The sequence below is a fragment of the Cynocephalus volans genome, chromosome 9, assembly GCF_027409185.1.
Source record: "Cynocephalus volans isolate mCynVol1 chromosome 9, mCynVol1.pri, whole genome shotgun sequence".
NCBI lineage: Eukaryota > Metazoa > Chordata > Mammalia > Dermoptera > Cynocephalidae > Cynocephalus > Cynocephalus volans.
In genome coordinates, this window is record NC_084468.1 from 140,988,158 (window position 1) to 141,010,571 (window position 22,414).

The 22,414-nt window shown below is 34.8% G+C and overlaps 1 protein-coding gene across 7 annotated transcripts in view; it reads left to right on the forward strand.

The window, feature by feature from the left end:
- RAPGEF2 (Rap guanine nucleotide exchange factor 2) overlaps positions 1 to 22,414 on the forward strand; it is a 249,845-nt gene that overhangs the window by 97,684 nt on the left and 129,747 nt on the right. For 5 of the 7 annotated variants that reach the window (XM_063108820.1, XM_063108823.1, XM_063108822.1 and 2 more), the window contains exon 4: positions 2,417 to 2,500. In XM_063108820.1, coding sequence (XP_062964890.1) covers positions 2,417 to 2,500 — 84 coding nt within the window. Of the gene's footprint in view, positions 1 to 2,416; positions 2,501 to 17,779; positions 17,949 to 18,895; positions 19,139 to 22,414 lie in introns of those variants that run through there. The other 2 variants (XM_063108827.1, XM_063108826.1) reach the window with 2 other exon arrangements.

A 22,414-nucleotide genomic window follows, 5' to 3' on the forward strand; every position in this document is an offset into this window, starting at 1 on the left:
TTTTTTTTTTTTTTTAAACTACTTTTGAGTCTGGCAGAACATATCATTTTTACTTGACGTAAATCAGTATTTAAAAATATGTAATGCTGTCACCTTATATTAAGAAAGATGGGGTTTCCCCAATCTAGGTAAATGATTGCTGTTTCCAAAAGTTATTGAGTAAAAACTGAGGGAAGAGGGTATATGTTATTCTTTGAAGTACTTTGCGTTTTCATTTGTGAAATCATTTTACTTTTAAGGTTCTTCTTGGAGCTGAATTCTGTTTGGCAATATTTTTCCTTTATGTTTTCTTGAGGCATTGCTTTCAAGGACTAAGGAATTGTGAATTTGGTTAAGATTGAACTTGGGGGGAAAAGACGATTAACTGTTCTTTTACTTTGGAAGCAAATAACACAATGAAAATGATTAGATGATAGTGATTGATATTATTAAATAACTTTTATTCAGACTTGTAAATAGAATTGTGTCCTTTAAAAACATTTTGGAATGAATCTATCCCCCCCCCCCGCAAAAAAAAAAAACCAAATTGCCAAAGACTCCCCTGCAACATGCCTGTGATTCACCTGGACATGAGAGAAGCATAGTATTGCAGCCTCCACCTGTGTTGTACTCTTGGAAGAAATGGGTGTGCTCTGTGCTATGTTTCTACCCCTCCCACTGGCAGGAATGGGATGTGGTGGTGAGATTTAGAGCTGCCACCTTAGAATATGATGGAAGCCATGGGTTAAGGATGGCACAGCCACAAAATAGAAACAGCCTGGCTTCTCAGTGTCATTGGAACCACCTTATCAATCTTATCAGTCTTGGACTTCTAGTGCTTAGACTTGTTGTATGTGTGAGCGAGAAATGAACTTCCTACTTGGTTAAGTCATTGCTATATTTAGATTTTCATTTTGTTTTAATAGTAGCTGAGCCTGTGTCCTAACTAATAAATTTGATAAACTTGACTTTATAAAATAAAATAACTTACACATGGTAAAATAAGCACCCCAAACAAAGTCAAAGGGCAAGCAACAAACCAGGGAAAAAGCTATTCACAGCTCACGTGTTTGAAAAGCTAATTATTATTGCTCGTAGATCAGAAAAAGTCTCACAGTTAGTAGAAAATTGGTTAAAAGTCGTGAACTGATTTCATAGAAAAACAAATAGAAATGACTCATGAACATAAGAAAAAATGGTCTTATAATAAGAGGAAAAACATGAAAGATGAAATTAAACTGAGATATCATTCTCACCAAGCAGATTTGGTAAAAATCCAAAAGTTTGGTAAAAAGCATCAAAGATACAGTGCCTTGTTGTTTGCTCTCCTGAGGTTGCTTCTAGGCAGTGTCAGCTGCGGCCTTTGCACTCACACTCCTGATCCTCCTTGCCTTTTGCCTGGAATGCTCATTCCTTGGGCATCCGCTTGGCTAATATCTGCTTTACTCAAATGTCCTCTTCTCAATGGGACTTGAATATAAACTCTATGAGGGGGCAGGGATCTTTTTGTTGTTTTTTCCTGAAGCATTCTAAGCATCTAGAAAAGTTGTCATCATAAAATTGTTAAACATTTGTTAAATAAGTATAACAAACTGTGTTAGTATAGCTGTGGGGAAGTAGGTAGGCATATAAATTGCTATCTATGGAGGGCAATTTGACAATATCTTTTGAAATTACAGTGTATGAACCCTTTGACCCAATAATTGTCCTTCTGGGACATCCTGCATTAATCTTGTATGAACAAGATTACTTATTGCAGTCTTTTTGTAATCGGATAAAATTCAAACAACTAAAATGACTGTTAGTAGGGATTGCTTAATCAAGTGGCACATCCATGCAGTGGAATAGAATGCTCTACAGTTGTGAGAATGCACAAGAGAACTATCTTCTGATGCATAGATCTCTAAGAGTTATCACAAAGGAAACAACAGTGGGTAGTGTGTGCTATCTTTTCTGTCAAAAAAAAAAAAAAGATGGTGGAGGGAATAAGAATATATGTTGATTATTGTGTGCATATGCATAAAGAAATTCTGAAAGAATACCCAAGAAGTGTGGTGGAAAAATGTGAGAACCTCGTAGATGGGAAAGGATTGGGAAGAGTGAGTTTCACTGATACCTCTTTGTGGTTTTTGTTTTATGAAGCAAGTGAAAGTTTTTTCTGTTCAAAAAATTAAACAAAAAAATGAAACTTGAAATGGTAGGTGCTACAAATCTAACACACATTGAAAATATTTAAATATACTGATAAATAGCTTATTTCAAGGATAAAAACATTTTTAAAAATGATTCCATTTGTTGAATAATGGCTTTTTCATATATGTGTTTTACACTATTGTTCCTTATGATTCTAAAAGTAACATGAGTGCTGCACTTTATGCTGTATGTGTTTTGATTTTGTTATAGATAATTATCTGATTCTATTACCTTTTCTTTTCAGTCCTGATGATATTGGAACCTGTTGGTATATTCTTCTCTCTGGGTCCGTATTCATTAAAGAATCCATGTTTCTTCCAAGAAGCAGGTATTGTATAGACATTTTATAATACATTATCCATGAAGCTTGAAATAGTTTTGCAGAATTGAGTTCTTTTGGAGAATTCTCTTCTCTTCGTATTTCTTCTTCTACTGATACAAAGCAAAACAATACTTTGGGGTGTTGATACATAGATATTTAAGAAATGATTATTTTAGTTGTGAACACTGTTGCAATCTCTTTAACAAAAGGCAAGAACAAAAAACATGCATGCAGGTGACATGTACATTTGTTACATGATTATGTCAGTTGTGTTCATAGAGAATCAAAGAAAGTTCACTAAGACCACAAGGGACTAGAAATGGAAAGTCAGGAACTGTCATTGACTTTTCTGCTTCTCAGGACCATTTGGTCTCTCATTTTTGCATCTGTCTGTGGATTGGCTTCTTGCTCTCTAAGGCTATTAATTTCTCTCTCCCTGTGACTTTGGCTTGTTTGTACTGACTAGTGATTTATGTATGACCTTTTGTCCCTAATGTTTACACCATTTGATTGTAGTGCCTGTGTCTTTTCTTTGAATTCTTCAGGATACAATCTGATTGGCTAGGCTTGGGGCAATTGTAAACCTCTGTTCCAATCAGCTGTGGCCAGAGAGCGTTAGGTCTCATGTACTGTATAAATGACTGCCTATGTTCACGTTTCCCAAAGGTGGCAGCTACTGAGTTTTAGTAGTTTTCTTTTTTCCTCCTACTTGTGTATTTTTTATAAATAAATACTATTTTGACTGAAAATTGTTCAATTTTAACTAAGTATTTTTATTTTAAATTTCTAAATAAATATATTACTTAAATTGGCCACATTTATTAAAGTATAATGTTCCTCCCTTTCTGTCACTTAACTCCTCTATAAGAATATTCAAATACAGTCTTGATAAATAATTTTGAATGGGTTAGGGGCATGTTAAGAATCTACTTTATTTTTTGGCACTGGCTGGTGGTACAGGGATCTGAATTGACGTTGGTGTTATTAACACTGTGCTCTAACCAACTGAGCTAACTGGCCAGCCCTTATGAATCTATTTTAAAGAGGTGAACAAATGTTCATAAACAGAGTCAATGAGACAGGGAGAGAGAATTTTACATAGAAGAGAATGATTGGTCTGGGTGTGGTAACAGAAAGGGAGGGGATGAGCCTTTGGTGGCCAGAATGGTAGTGAAAGAGTGCCAGAAGCACGTTGCATCTAATTAAAAATAATCTCTGGTGCAGTTCTCCTGCCTCTTTGCCCTTCTACTTCTGTGAGGGCAGATTGGCAAGAGTTATTCTCTTTGGAAAATGATCCTATGAGAGAGGGAAGCTCTGTGCTTGTTTGTTTTTCTTATAGTAGCAACAGTCATAGTAGTGGTAAAAGCATTGGTCATGGTATAGTAGTAACACAAGAAGTTGTAGTTGTAGTAATAATAATAGTAGTAATAAAATAATGACAAAATAGCTAAAGCTTTTATTGCTTTCTATTTGCCAGGCACCATTTTAAATGCTTTGTGTGTATTAACTCTAATTTTATAACTCTCCTTTGAGGTAGGTACAGTTATTACCTGCATTTTACAAATGAGGAAACTGGTAGTTTAGGGAGGTAGGTGATTGTACCCCCTAGAAGTCTGCCTAGAAAGCCTGGAGGGACCCTGTGAACCAGCTCCTATAATTCCAGGAATTCTGTATCACAGAGGTATGGAGAATTGAATAGTGATAGTCATCTTCTTCGTCGAACGCAGGACCTACTATTTGGTTCCTTTTTGGAGGTTCTTTCTGACTGCCTGAATTTGGAAGAAGGAGTAGGCAAACAATAGTTAAGCACTGGCATATTTTAAAATTTATATATAATTTTAATGTAAAAAGTTATAACACTATATAATTTACAAAGATAGAGAAGAAAAAACATCATCTAAAATCCTTTCATTTGAGATACAGTGTGCTCTCCATATCTGTGGGTTCCACATCCTCAGATTCAACCAACCGTGGATGGAAAATATTTGGGGGGAAAAATAAATAAAAACTGATACAAATAAAAAGTATGGTATAACAACTATTTACATAGCATCTACATTGCGTTAGGTATTATAAGCAGTCTCGAGATGATTTAAAATGTACAGGAGATGTTCATAGGTTATATGCAAATACCATGCCATTTTATATAAGGGACTTGAGCATCCAGGGATTTTTGGTAGCCACAGGAGTCCTGGAACCAATCCCTTGTAGGTATCAGGGACAACTGTAATCTTTCTTTGATATTCTAGTGTTTTTCTCTCTAGACTTTTTCATATGTATGTGTTCCACATGCTTAAGATCATTTTTTAATATACAGTTTAATATCTTGCTTATTTCAGTAGAAGAATATGTGTATTGATATGCATTGCCTATAATATTGAAATCTCCTTATAAAGGTTTACTCCGTATAATTTTTAATGCCCATTTAATGTTCAGTTATTTGAACTTTCTAAAATTTAGTTAATAATTGAAAAAGGTAAATTTTTGATACTTTTTATTATAAATAATGATATAATGAATGTTATTGGAAATTTATGCATCTTTAAAGAGGGCACCACCGATGAGTGACTTTATCATCATTTTGATACAGGGTTTGTCATACAAACTAAATCTGTAGATCGAAGCCCTAGAACAGTGAAGGAGCTTGTGATGGTCTTCCTTGACTACCAGCCATCACCAACTAAACAAGTAACAGCTTGTTCTCACTTCTGGAAATAGAACCTAATGTTCAGAAAACTGCTGTTCTAAAAGAAAGAGGACTTGCAGTTCAGACCTATTTCATGAGCACATTGGATTCTATGTCTAATTATTTTAAAAGATGACATAAGTTACTCTTTCTCTGGCTGAATGTCAAATGTCTGCAAGTCAGTACTTTAATGGGATGAAGAAAGGAATGGTGTTTCAGACCGAATGACAAGCTAGTACTATATATAGGTTATTTCTTCATGTTGCACCTGGTGACATTTGCTCTGTCCCAGCTGTTTGTTTCTTTTGGGGATGTTGCCTTAGGAATAGTTCTGAGATTGTTTTAATAAGAAAGAGCCTACTGATACTTGGTAAAAGTTGACATTACTGATTCATACATATTTTTCTCTCCAAAAAATATTGAGGTTTGATATGGATTAGGTGTTAGTAACAGTCCAGTTTTATAAAATGACTAGTTCACAGATGATTCTCCACACTTACCCTGTTTTTATTATGTAAGCCTGCAAATTGGTTGTCAGTGTTCATAGTAAGTTAAACCAAGAGCATTCTCTTGAAAGTGCCAACTCATTTTGGCAGGTAATTTACCTTGAACAGTTATATTTGAATCAAAGTATCTTGAACAACATTTTCATATTTGTAACTAATTCTCATGAAATTGTTTTGACACCTGATTTTATTAGGTGAGAAGGGTGATATGTATTGCAGAAAATCTGTCATTTGGCTTCCAAGTTTTGTTAGCTTTATTGAAGTCCTTAGTTGACATTTAAAGCAGCATTTTATGTTTTTCTATTTTCTAAAAAAATTTTGTTATCTTTTCAGATAGATTGTTTTGATTATATACATTTACTGTGGTAGTTCAAACATGAATATTGTTCTGTGATAGGATTTGTAGCATTTATAGAGCCTACAAATTCCTGTGTAACTATCAGTGACAACTTACTCTTCCCCATTTCAAGCTATTTCAGTTGTATAAATTCTGTTTTTATGAGTTCTGTTATAAACCTATTAGAAATTTGTTAAGTTTTGAAACATTGATATTTATACAAGTGGCTGTAATGTTATGTATTTTATGTTATTACATATAATGTTGCCCTTAGATAGAGCTGAATTCTTATTTAGAATACTATTTGTATTCTTGAAGCAATGTACAATTTCTGGTTATGTTTTTCTTAAAATGTTTTTCATCTTAAAATAATTCAGTTTCTTTGTATCCATAAAAAACGTTGGGCTGCATAACTTTATGAGGTGATGTCTGCATCCATCGTTGTTATGAGTTGATATAAGAAGATAACTGACAGGCAGAGGGATAGTAAGGTGAGATAGGAGTTTTCCCCTCCTAATTTATTCAAAGGCACCATTTGGAACAAGCAGTGGGGTTGGAAAGCAATAGGTGAAATTATCTTATAAAGTTGCAAGTTTAGAAATGGTTTTCTAATGGACTTTCAGTTTATGCTGCATATGGGTAGGAAAACATTAGTAATGTTTATTGCACTAACGTACCCTAAGAACTTTAATAGAAATTGTTATGTACTTTAAATTTTCTTACTTCTAAAATTACCCCACATTAGGAATGCTGAAGACTATTTTGTAGTAAAATCACAGTATAATAGCTTGAATTAATATGTTATTTTTTGGCTGCTGACTTCTTTGAAAGGCTGAGAATTCTAATTTAGATATTAAAGGTAGGCTCAGACTGTGTTTCTAAATCCATGACTTGCTGTTTAGATTATTTGTTATAGAAAGACATAGTTTACCTCAGTTTTATGTTAAGTCAGAGCTGGAGTCCTTTTCTACTAATTTGTCAGTCATTTAAAAATCTATTTGCAACAAAACAAAACAAAACAATATGCTAGATATTTAAGACATGAACCATTATTGTTATACACATAAATTCTTCTTTGAATTTATGTTGCTCACAATCCTGGAAAAAGTCACTCCTATTAAGGTGCTGAACCTGACTTTCTTAATAGAATCACTTTTATCGTAGTGGTCTCCAAGAAAGAGGCCTTTTAATATAAATAATCATGGGTACTATATTTAATAATAAACAAATAACATCTTTATGGCTGTGTTAGTTTAAAACTTTCAATATCTTTTTTTTACGCAGAGCAATTGGTAAGCAACCTCTTCGCTTTCTATTTATGCATTGGCCAGGGTAGGGGCTGTAAAGTTGAAAGAAAAGAAAGCCCAGGCTAGTCAGTCATAGGCCTAGGAACTTGAAAGATGCCAAGGGAAGGATTTTATAAGGCTGGGTACCATAGGGATTAAGACAAAGACCTATACAGAGGGTGGAGGCTTCCAGTGCATGGACTTTAGGGTCTAACTTACCAGATTATGTTGGGCAGCAGACCTAGTAGGCAAAGTAATCTGTATAAGTGCCTTAAGAAATTGTGTCCATAATTGTACAGTGAAGTGCCATCAAAATTGAAGTTTGGTTCTTGAGGCCTTTCCATAATAACAGGTTATTCTGCCTCATTCTAAAATAGGTTTGGTAGAGTTCAAATTTGAGTCATGTTGTTTCAAACATTAATTGAAACTTTCATTGAGTGTTACTATGTGGTCTCTACCTTGAGTCCTGGAGTATACAAAGGAGGCTGGGTAGTGTACCCCTGCTATCGTGGAACTTAATAGCTGGTTGGTGAGATGAGGCAGTTGTATATGAAACATGAAAAAATTGCCTAGGTGTGTTGTTAAACTGGTAATACAATGTAAATTGATGTGTCAAAGACCATACAGAATGCGAAATCCTAGAGGTATTTTAATGTGTGTGGGAGGTAATCAAGGGTGGCTCTTGAGGAAGTGAATTCTGAGTTGGGTTTATGATTTAGATGGTTTGAAAGTGGTCAGAAAGAAAATCTAGACATAATAAAGAACGTGAGCGATGGTACAGAGATAGAATTGAGGCAGGGCAATTCAAACATAACCAGTAGCTTGACTAAAAGCAAAAGAATGGGATCAACTTATTTAGAACTGCAGTGCAGTTTAGGGCATGAAATAGTTGCAAAAGCATTGGTAATGGTGGCATTAGTGGGAGTTCTAGTTTATAGAGTGGCGAATCTGGATTAGGGACTGTTGGTAAATTAGGTCTCAAGTAACACTGACAGGAGATTGGAAGAAATATGCACATCATTTATTTGCATTGTGTTGACTGTGTCCATTTACAATTAGTGCTTCTCCTTCATTGATACCAAATATATCCACAATTTAAAAATTGAAATTGTGCCATGGTACTCTTAATAATCACATTTTAAATTAGAGCTGGCAGCTATAATGAGGTTAAGTGGAGAAACAAGACATTTAACTAATCAGTTCTGAGAGGCCAAAATACTGTTCTCATTATGAGTCACATGACAATGAACCACTTGAGTTTAAAAATCACAGGCTTACTTTTTGTCTGCCATTAATTGATTACTTTGAGAACTTGCTGATTTTTTTTAGTAATGATAGAAAGTAAAACAACATATGAGTGATTCTATATTTATGGGTTAGGGACTGAAGACAAATTTAAATGTTCCCTTTTTCATGTAAAGAACTGTATAGGATTAGAAAATCATATTCTTGAAAGAGTATGCATGTGCTATAAATCATGTGATGCCTTATTGGCGTATGGCATTATAAAAATAACTTACTAGTAAATTATGTTAAAGGAGGGTAACTTTACTGGACATTAAATGTATCCAAAAGGTTTAAAGAGAAGTGAAGAGTGGAGTTCTGGAAGTTGTGAGGTTTTACCTTCAGGTGTTGGCAAAATCACAGTAATTGGAGTGCAGATTAAGCATGGAAGGGAAAGAGTGGTGATTGAAGAAGGAATGGGAAAAGTAAAAAAACAAAAATGCAAATCATCTTAAAACTGTCCTCATTGAGTTTTAAAAGTAATATATTGGTCTTACATACCTTCCCTCCTACTGTGGGAAGATATCATTAACTTAAAACAGGATTAAATGAAGTGATACATAAGCTTTTTAGAAAATTTTTCAGTAGACAGCATTACTAGAAGTTGTTTCTTTCTTTAAAAGGGGAACCATAAAACTTTGTTTAAATTCATATTTGAAAGGGCCTAACGTTAGTGGATGATGGCAGAATTAGTGAGGGCTCATGAGTTGTGTAAGAGCTGCTTATCTCAGGTGTTGTCTGATACTACCCATTATGACTTTATTTTTGTAGAAGTAGGTGATTGAGCCCTGTTAATGAAAATAATTAGACAGGGAGTCACAGAAACTTATTTTAACTTAAAAATATTCAATTTGATCTATACATACAAACATATATTTATAACTGAATATATAATTGGATTAAAATGTATGCATGTGCATAAATATATATTTGTTTTTATGTGTGTTGTGTCTTAGTGTATCAATCAATCTTCTAGGACTTGACTGTTTTTCCTTCCATCTTCTAATAGTCATTTTCCCCACACCTAACCCAGCAGCAGGTTTTAAAAACTGCCATGCCTGTCTTGAGTTGTACAAAGCATTCTACTTCAGAGGTTAAGTAATTAATACGTTAATCTGTCAGTTATCAAGAATGAGCCATAAATGTATTATTCTTTTTAAGATATTAATGTGTAAAAACCTAATCCCTACAAAAGACAGTGTCCAAACAACTGCATGTCTTAGGAGAATTGGTTACCAAAAGGATTATCAAAAGTGATGAGCAAAATGACCGAAACTGATTTCTAAAATCAAACACTACCTTACATTATTAGTTATTTCTTTTCAAGGGATTAATATTAATGAGACCTTTTATCCTGACTTCTGTCCTAAACTGTTCACCTGCAATTCTTTTTATGCTTATACCTCTGTCTTATTCGTTCATTCTACGGATATTATTGAGTGTCTCTTCTGTGCCTGCTTAGAATATGGTGCTGAACTAAACAGCGATCCTGCTCATGTGTCATCAAAGCCAAAAGATAAAAAGTTCTTGAGAAGGAAAAGGGGTCCGTTCGTCCCGTGGGAGATGCAGTAATATGAAAATGGAGACAAAACCTTTGGGTTTAGCAACATGAAAGTCATAGGTGACCTACCAGAATCAGTGTCAGTGGAGTAGGAGACCTGGTTGAGGAGACAATGGGAAGAGAAGAACTAGTGAAAGAGAAAATGTCATATGAAGAAATTTCACTGTGAAGAAGAGCAGAGAAATGGGGTGGTGGTTAGGAGTTCTTGTGAAGTCAAGAGGGATTTGTTTCTTTATAATTGGGAGATGCTACTGTGTGTTTGTATGTTGATGGAAATGCTCCAGTAGAGAGAGGTAAATAGATGATACCGGAAAGAGGTGGATAAAACCCACAAACAGGGTAGGAGGAGATGTTAGTTTTTGAAAGAGTGAAAATGCTTTGCACTGTTTTACAGGCTTAGGATAAGAGGTATCAGTAGGTTGGTAGATTTAGGGGGTCAGTCATGGGTATTTAGGAGTTTTGCAAAGAAAGTGGTTGTGAAACAGGGAGTGTTGGGTGCCCATTAGATATTTGTTGTTATAGTTCTTTTTTTTAAGCAACTTTTAACTGTTTAGGGGCAGGCATGAGAGGGTGAGTAATTGTATCTGCACCAGTATATGCAGTAAAGGGAGAGAAGAGTGCAGGAGTTAAAGGTGTATCTAGAACACCCATATCTTCCTATGGATTTTTTCCATGTCCCTCAAACTCTAGGTTTTATGTCTGAAATGCAACAAGCACCTTCACGTCTACCTGACCTCCTGTTTTCCTATCTCTAATGTGTTTAATAAACTGCTTGTCACCTACTCTAGAAATTTCTCTGAGTCTCCATTCTGACCTCTCTTTTCTTCTCCAGACAATTGTTTTTTTTTTTTTTTTTTTTTTTTTTTTTAGCAAATAACACTCCAGAGTTAGAAATGACCGTATCTATCAGATCAGATGCCTGGATCGTCACTGCCTTTGTTCAGATGTCACCTGCTCTATTAAAGTAGCTCCTTCCTTAGTGCCACTATAGTCATTGTTAAAAGGCACAGAATTTTTCTTGTTGACCCCTTAGATAATGAGCATAAATGACTTCCTACCGTCAAACATAAAATCCTGACTCCTTAATGAGATGTACAGGGCAGCTCAAAATACAAGTATGTCTCCAGCCTGCATTACTCTTTGCACCCTCTCTGGTTATATACCCAGCTGATTACTGAGGTCTGAGCACACCTTTGCCCAGGCTGTCCTCTCTGCCTGGAATATCCACCTCTTTGTTGCCACCATCATCCCCCTCATCCCATACACCTGTGAAAATCTTTGGGAAGCCTGCCCTTGTATTCCTGTCAGAATTAATCATTGCATATCCATTTTAAAATGTAAGATTTTCAAGGGCATGGTCTGTGTTATTCGTCTTTGCTTGCTCAGGGCCTAGTACATAGCAGGTGTTTAATAAATGTTTGTGGAATCCTATTGGTTCAGGGTTATATTTTTAACTTGTTATTTAAAAAAAATCACTTAGAGTTTAACAATATTATGATAACATATACCCTTTTAGAAATAACTTTAAATAACCTATGATTTATTTAATGTCAGATTAATATAGAGAAGAAGAAAAAACAGGGAAAATAATGAGGTTGTAAGACAGTGAAGGAGTCTGGAGGAAGCTTATGAGACGTTGATATCGTTTGACCTGTGCAGGGGAGCAGAAGTGGGAAAAAGACAACCTGTGTTTTGCTGGACATTGGTTTGCTTACTGTGTTGTTTATAATTAGTTTTGGTTGCATAAAACAATTGCATAAACACAATAGGAGCTAATTTTTCGCTTATGTGAAAGAACCCTGGGGTTGATGGTCCCGGATGGTATGGTGGCAGCTCCGCAGTGTAAAAAGGTTATAGGCTTCCGTGTTTCTTTACTTGGGCTTACACATGGCTTCCATTTTCAGGGTCATTTTATAGCACAGATGGCTGCTTAGCTCCAGCTATCATGTCTTCATTGGAAGCCAGAAACAGAAGGAAAGGCAGAAAGAGCAAAAGTTTTACCTTTTCCATCCAAGTCAGATTCCTTGAAGCAACATTTCTGTTTGTATCTCATTGTTCAGAATGTAGTCATATGGCCACTTCAGGCCTCCCAGGATCCTGGGACATGTAGTTTTTTTATTCTGCAATGTGATGTGCCTGGCTAAAAATAATAATATAAAAATATCCTAAGGAGAAAGGAGAATGGACATTGGAGCAGGCAGCCAGCAGTCCCTGTTACACCTGCTCTTTAGTTTTCCCTCACATTCTCCTAGTGTAATAACCTTTCTTTGCTAGATCATTCTTCTTCTAGGCCTGTGCTCACATTGTTCATCAGCTTAGCCATGCTCCTCCAGGTCTTACATCATCTGTAATTCCTATTCGTCCTACCTAAAGGTGACTCAAGTCCTGATATTCCCATGGTGTACATAAGGCAAAGATATATATTAAAGATTTTAAGGAAGTGCTGGGAGAGAGTTCCAAGTAAGGCTTAAGAAAATTATGAAACAAATGTGAACTTGGTTTGAGTAGAGTTGATGATATTGAAGGGAAAATTTAGTTGCACTTGATGTAAACAAATCCTGTTTTAAATTTAAAATAAGGAAGGTCTAGACTAAAGGAATAAAATGAAATATGAAAACAGTGGGATATATTAAAACGATACCCCTTCAGGTATTCATTGTACTCTCTGCTACAGTATGAAATGTCTTCATCCTGGAAAACTGACATGATTTTTAGCATTATTTAGAAAACTCTTTCCCCTATTAAATTTATTAAATTATCTTCTGATATGGTAGCTAATACACAGAGCAAAACTGTTCTCTAGAGAGGGAGTTCAGTTGTTGGATCAAGTTGGGAATTTGGTTGCTATAACTACAACATCAGAGACGTAAGGTACATATAAATGCAGGTGTTTGTGGTCTTTGGAATACTGGCATTGGTAGTGTCTTAACAAAGTAAGTAGCCTTAAATAGAAGGACTCATGCTTTTCTGTGTAATGTTGATGCAGTATCACAGGGCGTTTGATGCTTGAAGTCTTCAGTCAGGGAATTGTCATTAATGATCCTTGGTATAAATGAGCGTGTGATAGTTCACCCTTATGATTCTTGGTATAAATGAGTATGTGATAGTTCTCCCTAGAAGGCTTTATTTGCGGTGATGTTTGCATTTCTGTTGCAGAAATAAATATTATTATATTTTATAAAGGCTTTAAAGTTTGACATGTGTGTCAATGAAATACTATATATATATATATATATATATATTTTTTTTTTTTTTTCTGTAAAATGTTTGAATTGTTTATCCACTGCTAAGTGTAGAGGAACTCATAACTCTTGTTTGTTCAACAATTACTTTTGGAGGAGGGGTAGAGGGATATGTAAATTATTGTTTCACCTGTATGAATTCAAGGTATGTCTTAAAATATGTAGCAACTAAACTTACTTTTGTTAAGGAAGCATACTTTCTGTATAGGGGACAGTAACAGAAAATAAGAAGAGTAAGAATATTGTTAAGAGGAGGATTAATACGTGAAGCAAATTATACTCAATGAAATTGGAATGTCTTTATTAAAATAAAAATTCCTATTAATCACAGTTCACAGACTTTCTTTTATTTTATTATGAATAGAATTATATATAATAGATGACAAAATTGCATTTTCAAATGATAAAGTAACTTTATTCTGTATTATGTGCCCAACTTAATTTTTTCAATGTACAGTACTGTAAATTGTTTAAAAGTACTAGTCAAAATAAGTAAAGTGAAGTAATGGCTTAAATTATATGTATCATTTTTTTAATGTAAGAATTTAAACATGTGGATTTTTAAACTACCTGCTTAATATTTGTTACTGATTAGAATACTGAACTGAGTTCAAAATATTAAAAATATTTATTTCCTTAGATGTTTCTTGCTTTTGCCACACATTTATGGCTTTATATATTTTTGCAATTAAATGTAAAATGGAATGTCTGGTATTGAATGTTCATGTAATTATAGAGCTACATAAAAGTTAAGTGGCTGTTTTCTTATTTACACTTTTATCTAATTATTTTGAGTCAGGTATTTCAGGATAAGCTTAACTTTATCTTCTGTTGATGGCTTACCTTATTCGTGCTCTATAGCTGTAAACTAATTAGTGTGTTAGTGTGTAATTACATTAAGACAGCTTTGGTATTTCTTAAATATTTTTCAATAATTTAAAAAGGGCAGTGGTCAAAATGTGTCAAATAATAAAATTATTTCATGGTTAATTAAAGTACATTTAGAAAACAATCATTAGGGCCGGCCCGTGGCTCACTCGGGAGGGTGTGGTGCCGATAACACCAAGGCCCCGGGTTCGGATCCCATATGGGGATGGCCGGTTAGCTCACTGGGTGAGCGTGGTGCTAACAACACCAAATCAAGGGTTAAGATCCCCTTACCGGTCATCTTTAAAAAAAAAAAAAAAAGAAAACAATCATTAAGTATTCAAACTTAATTCAGTTTTACAAATAGAAAAGATCTCTATTTGATATTATTCTATTTTATTAGTCTAAGTCATATATATAGTCCAAGACACACACCCACCCACCCACACACGTACTCCTTTCTTTTCTCACCATGATGGTTTATACAGTCTAATATAATAATATTCAGAATATTGAGACCCATTCAGTTTAGCACTTTATCACCTGATCTTGAATTTTAACTTATTATGTAATTTTGGAAACACAGACTGAAGAGTTGCCTGTTAATAAAGTATTCCAGGTTTCATAACCATTATCCCATTCAAGTAAACTTTTAAAAGCCTTTATGCATAGTTAATTTTGTGTGTAGAAGCATCATGGTGGCTAAGCAGAGTTTTCATTGATTATCTAAGTCAATATAAAGTAATTATAGTGTTTCAAATATAGTATAGAAGAGCTGCCTGATTACCATTCAAGCCCAAGAAGTATGAATTTTAATTTTTTTCAAGAATGTGCTGTGGGACAGTATGCAGAAAAGCTATTAGAGTCCTTGTATTTGGCATTAAGAATGGTTAGAAGATGACATCGGAAAAGACTATGAAAGGTAATTGCCTGAGGTAGAGGTTTCCAGACTAAGCTTGTTATTTGATTCACTTGGCTTAGGATGGGCAAAATATTGAGACCTAGGCCCTAGAGATTTTGGTTCACTACATCTGGGTTGGACCTTAGACTCTTCAGTGTTAAAAGCTTACAAGCAGATGGTCTGATTCCAACTGAGAAGCTGGGCTAATGACTTTGAAATTGATGTATAACCATCAAGGTAAATCAGTAGAATGAGAGGATCTCTGGAAGGTATGGTAAAGTTGATACCTTATCTCAAAGGTCTTGGTGTACTATGGCTAAGGGCCTGACTAATATTTTCACGGAAGTAGAAGTTGCTGGGTCACATTTGAGGGTAATTGAGAAGGGCTCATTGATAGAATTTAGTGACTGAAGGTTACAGACAAGGGGGAAGAAGGAGTAAAAGATGATTCCAGTGCTTTGAACTTGGATGCCCATAGAGCGATGCCTTTGACAGCTATAACCAAATCTGGAGGCGATGAGGTGGGTGGATATCAAAGTTGAAATGAAGGTATTTGATTTGAGGCATGTTGAATTAGTTATATGCATTGACAAAAAGGTGGAAACTACAGGATATATAAAGAGATAACCTGGCCATTGGGTCACCTGAAAAAGGTTGGAAAAATAGGGAATAGTAGGTGGAAGATTGAGTAAGCAGCGAGGATACAGAAAGAAAGGAGGGATACTTAATAGGTATGTCAGAAGGTAACAGGGACAGACTTTAACAACTTTAAAATTTTGCTTAGGACTCCCCATCCTAGGGCAGATTTATCTCATGGCCTGTCTTAGCAAGCTGTGCAATATGTTGTCAATCCTTATATAAAGTGGATGCCAAATTTCATAAATTTTATAGTTTTTAAAATTGAGGTAGTATTAATCTTTCACAAAATGTTAATTTGAAAATAATGGTTTGAGTTGCTTCCATTTTTTGGCTTCTATGAACATTCATGAACATCCGTTTTGTGTGGACGTATGTTTTCATTACTTCTTGGATCAATACCTAGGAGTGGAACTGCTGGGTTATATATATGGTAAATGTATGTTTAAGTGTATAAGGAACCACCACACTGTTTTCCATGGTGGCTGTAACATTTTGCATTCACATTAGCGGTTTCAGAGATTTCTGGTTGCTTTGTATCTTCTCCAATACTTGGCATTGTCGGTCTTTTATATCTTAGCCATTCTGTAGATATTTGTTGGTATTCTCACTGTGTTACATTTTTGTGAAGACTAATGTTGAGAATTTTCTTATGTGCTTATTGACCATTCCTATGGCCAATATTTTCTTTAGTGAAGTGTCAGTTCAAATCTTTTGCCCATTTAAAAAAATTGGGCTGTCTGTCTGATTTTTGAGTTGTAAGCATTATGTATTCTGGGTAAAATTCCTTTCTTGGATATATTTTGCAAAATTTTTTCCCAATCTGTGTCTTGCCTTTTCTTAACTGGATTTTTCTAAAAGCTGAGGCTTTAATCCTTATGAAGTCTATTTTGTCAGCATTTTCTTTTATACTTTGTACTTTTTGTGTCCTGTTTAAGAAATCAATGCCATTCATATAAGCCTTTAAAGAAAAAAAAAAAAAAAAAGAATATCAGATATTTGGTTGCCATCTTGAGATCCCATTTGATTCTTGAAATCAGTTAAGGTCCTTACTGGCTTAGGGACAACCTGAATCATTCATTAATTCATCTGCCATTTTTTCCATTAAGTTACATAGATCTTTTTGGTTATTTCTTAATAATGTAGTTTATTTTGCTTCTTTAATGAATTTTAGAAAAATTAGGTCATTTCTAGATATTAGAACTAAGCTTCCTTGTCTGTTCAATATGTACATGGCCAGCTTTGCACAATGAAGTGGTGAACACTTAAAGGCATTTTGAATAAGGCTTGTGTCTACATTGCTGAAGGGAAAAGCTGTTATGGACCATAACTTTTATACAAACTGATCAGCTGCCATCTGTGTACAAAGCACTGTGCTCAGCAGAGACCTGTTTGTGCCACTGTGTAGACGGATAGCAGCAGATCAGTTTAGCTGAGCTGTTCTGTAGCAGTTCAGTCACGAGGACATAAACACTACCGTCCTTTGCTGGTTTAGATTGTGGCATGAGAGAAAAACTGCTTGCTCTCTTCACCCTAATACAGCTGAGGTAAGAGCCAACTTTTTTCTCTTGAAGGGAAGCAAGAGCAAAATCAGCCTCTTCCAACTTTTCCTATGCTGATTTAGATTTATGCTGTGCTTTTCCATAATACTCCCTCAGGCCAGGTATACAATTTAGCTTCCCTTTGGTGGAGAGCAACTAGTTCTTAGTTCAGCTTGGGTAAATTTTAATAATAAAATTGCATGTGAGCACCACTAAGCATTTGACCTTGAAGCTCAGGAGAGCAGACATTGCAGATTTCCCTACTTGCCCTTGACTTAGAAGAGAGTAGATAATGAATTAATAGAAATTGATAAAGAGTGTCTGTCAGGCAGCCGCTGAGCTCATGAGGTTGGTATGCAGAAAGAGCGCCCATACAACATGCGTAACACATAACTGCAGCCAGGAGAGGAGGGTGGGTCATCGAAGCAGGAAATTAGCCTTGAGAAGGAATGTTGGCTCTCTGCACAAGCCACAGCCGCATGGACTCACTGGGAGAAAACTCACAGGGAAATGGGGAACACTCAGTGCTGCAGAGAAAGGAGATCTTATGAGAGGTGGCAGCACTATTGCTGTTACTGGTGCTTCAAAGATATTGAAGACAGTGCAGGTTAGATTTTTGTTTTTTAATGAATTAAAATGTTAATAGCATGAATATCAGATGGTTAGTACTTCTCCCGTAGTTAAATAGACAACAGAATACTGAGGAATGAACAGAGGGGAAAACTTAGCTATGAGGCCTTCACTTGTAATTTTTTCCTTCTGCTCTATTTTTATCGGCAAAGGTTAAATGTTGAGATTCACTGTGCAGAGGAGCAAACCTCTGTTGATTTGTGCAGAGTGATGATTGTTAGAATATTTCTAAATGAGACTTGAGAGAAATTTAGATATCCTTAAGTGTATGTATAATTTTCCAAATACTTCTGAAATTTGAGCCAGTTAAAGTCCATGCTTTAGAAGCAATTTGTAATTTGTATACATACATGTAATTTATATGTGTACTTGCTGTGTGATTATTTTGTTTTAAATAGCTGTTATGGGGGGCGGGGGCGTTAAACTAATGAGTAAGTGAGGCCAAAATATTAAAAAAGATTAAATATATTTTTATGGTAAATCTTTCAACCTACTTTCCTTTTATACTTCTATTAAAATTTATTTCTGCATATTCTAATGATTTTTGAGAATGATATTGGTGGTATCAGCAGTTATTTATTAGATTATTTGCCTCTAATGTAAGTTGCTACTCTGCTACCTAAAGGCAATGTCATGTGAATTTTTTTTGTAAGTCCTAAACTAATAAATTAATTTTGGTTTAGGGCATCAATCCAGTCAGTTACTTAGATTTTTTAAGGAGGAAAATGAAATTTAGAAACTGCCTATGGTTTTCTAGAAACAGTATGAAAAATTGATATCTCAGAATATTACATTTTTAATCATTTCATAAATTAGGATTGCCCACCACTATAATCTCAGTTTGACTGCTTTGTATTCCGTGCTGGGTATATAGCCTGACATGAATAAGTTTACATTCCAATACTGAGGAATTGCATTCCGCAGGGTGGTTCTGACGTCCATCAAGAATGTGGAGGCCCACACAAAGGGCAAGGTTAGGGACACTGATAGAAACAGCTTCTGTGCTCAGCAACTGCCTTTCGTGGAAAACTCACACTAGTAGAAAGTGCTCTTGATTCAAATTGAGTAGTGAAAATGTGGTCACAGAAACTTAGGACAAGTTGGCCTTCCAACACGTGCAACATCCTGTCCAGTGCCTCATTGCCCATAGGTATTTACGAAAACTAGGTAAGACTTTATATTCTCAAACATTTGTTCTTTCTGGCTGTGAGTCTTGAACTTGAAGGAAAGTTTAGCAGGCTGTTAAATTTTTTATCTATTTTACATTGTGTAGAAGACTAATTAGTAATTTTTTTAATGCATATTTTTAGTACTACAAAATCTTGTCATTTGCACCTGTAAAAATATTTAACTTTGTTTCAATTTTAGGAACAATTTGTAATTCTGAAGTTTTAAATTATTCTGTACAAAAACTTTAGCAAAAACTTAATGGGAATGAAAATCTGGATGATTTTACCATGTTTGGAGCAATCATTTTTTAGTTAGCCATACTGAGTGAGCTCTTGCATTTAGGAACAATCTGCTTGTGATGCTGAAAGTGGTCTTTTTATTAATCATTTGCTGGTGAGCTTAATTTTTTTTCTTTTTTCTTTTTTTCTGTTGGGGAACCAGTAGATTGACCAAAAGTGAACCTGCCTCACTCTGGTTGTCATCTTGTGGTTGTTTGATATAAAATTATAAGGATATTCTGAAATTCTATTGAGATTGAATGATTGAAAACCAAGATGTATACAGAACAATTGAGAAGGGTTTAAAGTACACTGTGGTGATTACTTTTTCATACTGCGTAGAACCAGAAGACTTCTTAAAGAACATACACCATACTGCTCTCTCCCTATCATTTCCCTTCCAACTTCATAAACTTTTGTCAAAGGCTGGTATCCAGTACAGAAAGGGCTAACATATTTTTAAATATTCAGTTTGTCTAACTGATAACTACTACCTACATCTTTTTTGCTTTTGTAAGATAGCTATTCATTTATTTATATTAATCTTAGTGTCTTGAATACAAACACACACACAGATACGGAAAGACTGAGAAGCTACTGGAAGACTGGGATGACTACTTTAAAAATATTTTAGTTAATATTGAAAAAATATTGAAGTTAAAAATTAAGCTAGCTATTCATCTTTAAAAATTAAGGAGTCTAAAATTTTAAAATATCTTTTGTCTATCTTGGTATGTGGTTTTATGAGTGCCACTTCAAATAAGCTGATGTCCTACTAGTTGAAATTCTGGCAGTAGCTGCCTGAAGAGATTTGGTCTTTATAGATTTGACATCAAATCTTTGACTATTCCAGGGCAACCCTAAAGCTCTTGATGGCCATTTGTAATTTTGCTGAATTTGAATTGCCTTCTGAATTACAAATGCTGATTTGTCTTTCTCACTCAACTAGCTACAGAGTGAGGCTAGACATTGAGAATCTACCTCTCCATAAAGCTCAGTTCTCGACTTGTCATTGGGTTACAACTGTTTGTGTTCTTAATCTTCCATAGAATATAAACTACTTAATAATAGGGACTGTATTTAGTGAGGTTTTTTGTAAGCTCTGTACTGATTCCAGAGTTTATATTGGTATATTGAATCTGTATTATGTGTCCAATAAACATTTGGAAGGTGGACACGTAGCAAAATAAAATATGTATGAGAAATTGTCTATCTATATCTGTGTCTATATGTATATATGTATATGGAGAGAGAGAGAAAGAGGGATAGAGAACCTCCACTATATGGCCACGGATAAAAAAAAAATGAGATTAATGCTGGTTGAAAGAAAAATATAGGTATAATTCACTCTTCAGAATTCTTATTTAAAATATTTTAGTCGTATTTATTTACCTTCTTTCCATCTCTTCCTAGTTCTTTCACCTGCAACCTCTATCACTTCACTGCAAATTACCATACAACAGAAATCAGTTCGGGGTTGATCAGTGGTACTCCTCAGTCTTCAAGCTTAACTCTTTGTCCCTAAGGTTTGTTGTTTATTCAAAGTAGAGTTCCTACCCTTTCTTATTCTAGCTCTAAAGTTTTGCCAAGAAACCCAAAGCCACTAAAACAAACAAATATCTTCTTGAGAGTGTCTTAGACTTAATTTTTATTGCTGTAAAATATATATAAAGTAAAATATATTTTACATAATATATATACATAATATATAACATAAAATACATTTTAAAATGTGTGATTACATTTAAGTCTACAATTCAGTAACATTAATTACTTTCACACTGTTGTGCAACCAACAGCACTACCTGTTTCCAAAACTTTTCTATAACTCCAAACAAAAACTCTGTAACTGTTGTTTTCCCCTCTGCCCCTAATTCTTGGTAACCTCTAATCTACTTTGTCTCTATGAATTTGCCTCATCCAGATATTTACATAAGTGGAATCATATGATACTTGTACTTCTGTGACTAGCTTATTGCCCTTAGCATAATGTTTTCAAGGTCCATCCACGCTGTGGCATTTGTCAGTACTTCAGTCCTTTCTAAGGCTGAGTAATTTTCCGTTGTATTTGTATACCACACTTTGTTTATCCAGTCATCTGTTAATGAACACTTTGGTTGTTTCCACATTTTGGCTATTGTGAATGTGTTGCAGTGAACATTGATGTACATCTGTTTGAGTCCCTGTTTTCAGTTCTTTTGGGTACTTATCTAGGAGTGGAATTGCTAGGTTGTATGGTAATTCTGTTTAGCTTTTTTGAGGAAGTGCCAATCTTGTTTCTCATTGTAGTTGTTCCATTTTACATGCACACCAGCAATGTACAAGGGTTCCAAGTTCTCCACATCCTTTTTCTTTTTTCTTTTAAAAATTATAGCCATACTAGTATCCAATTCACATCCACTTTCAGGTTTGAAGTGGTATCTTATTGTGGTATTGATTTGCTTTTCCCCAATGACTAAGGATGTTGGCTAGCTTTTCATTTGCTTATTGGCTATTTGTGTATCTTCTTTGTAGAAATACCTATTTAAATCCTTTGCCATTTTTAAATTAGTTTGTCTTTTTGTTGTTCAGTTTAGGAATTCTTTATATGTTCTTGATGTTAAATCCTTATCAGATACATGATTTGTTTCTCCCATTCTGTAGGTTGTCTTCAGTTTCTTGACAATGTCCTTTGATGCACAAAAGTTTTTAATTTTGGTGAAATCCTATTTATCTATTTTTTCTTTTGCTCATGCATTCAGGGTATATCTGAGAATCCATTGCCAAATTCAAAGTCTTGAAGATTTATCCCTATTCTTTTTGAGAATTTTATGGTTTTGGCCCTTATATTTAGGTCATTGATCTGTTTCGAGTTAATTTTTGTATATAATGTAAGGTAGGGGTCCAACTTTATTCTTTTTCATGTGGAAATCCAGTCATTCCAACACCATTAGTCAAAGAGACTGTTCTTTCCCCACCAAACAAACTTGGCACATTTGTCAAAACTCAATTGGGC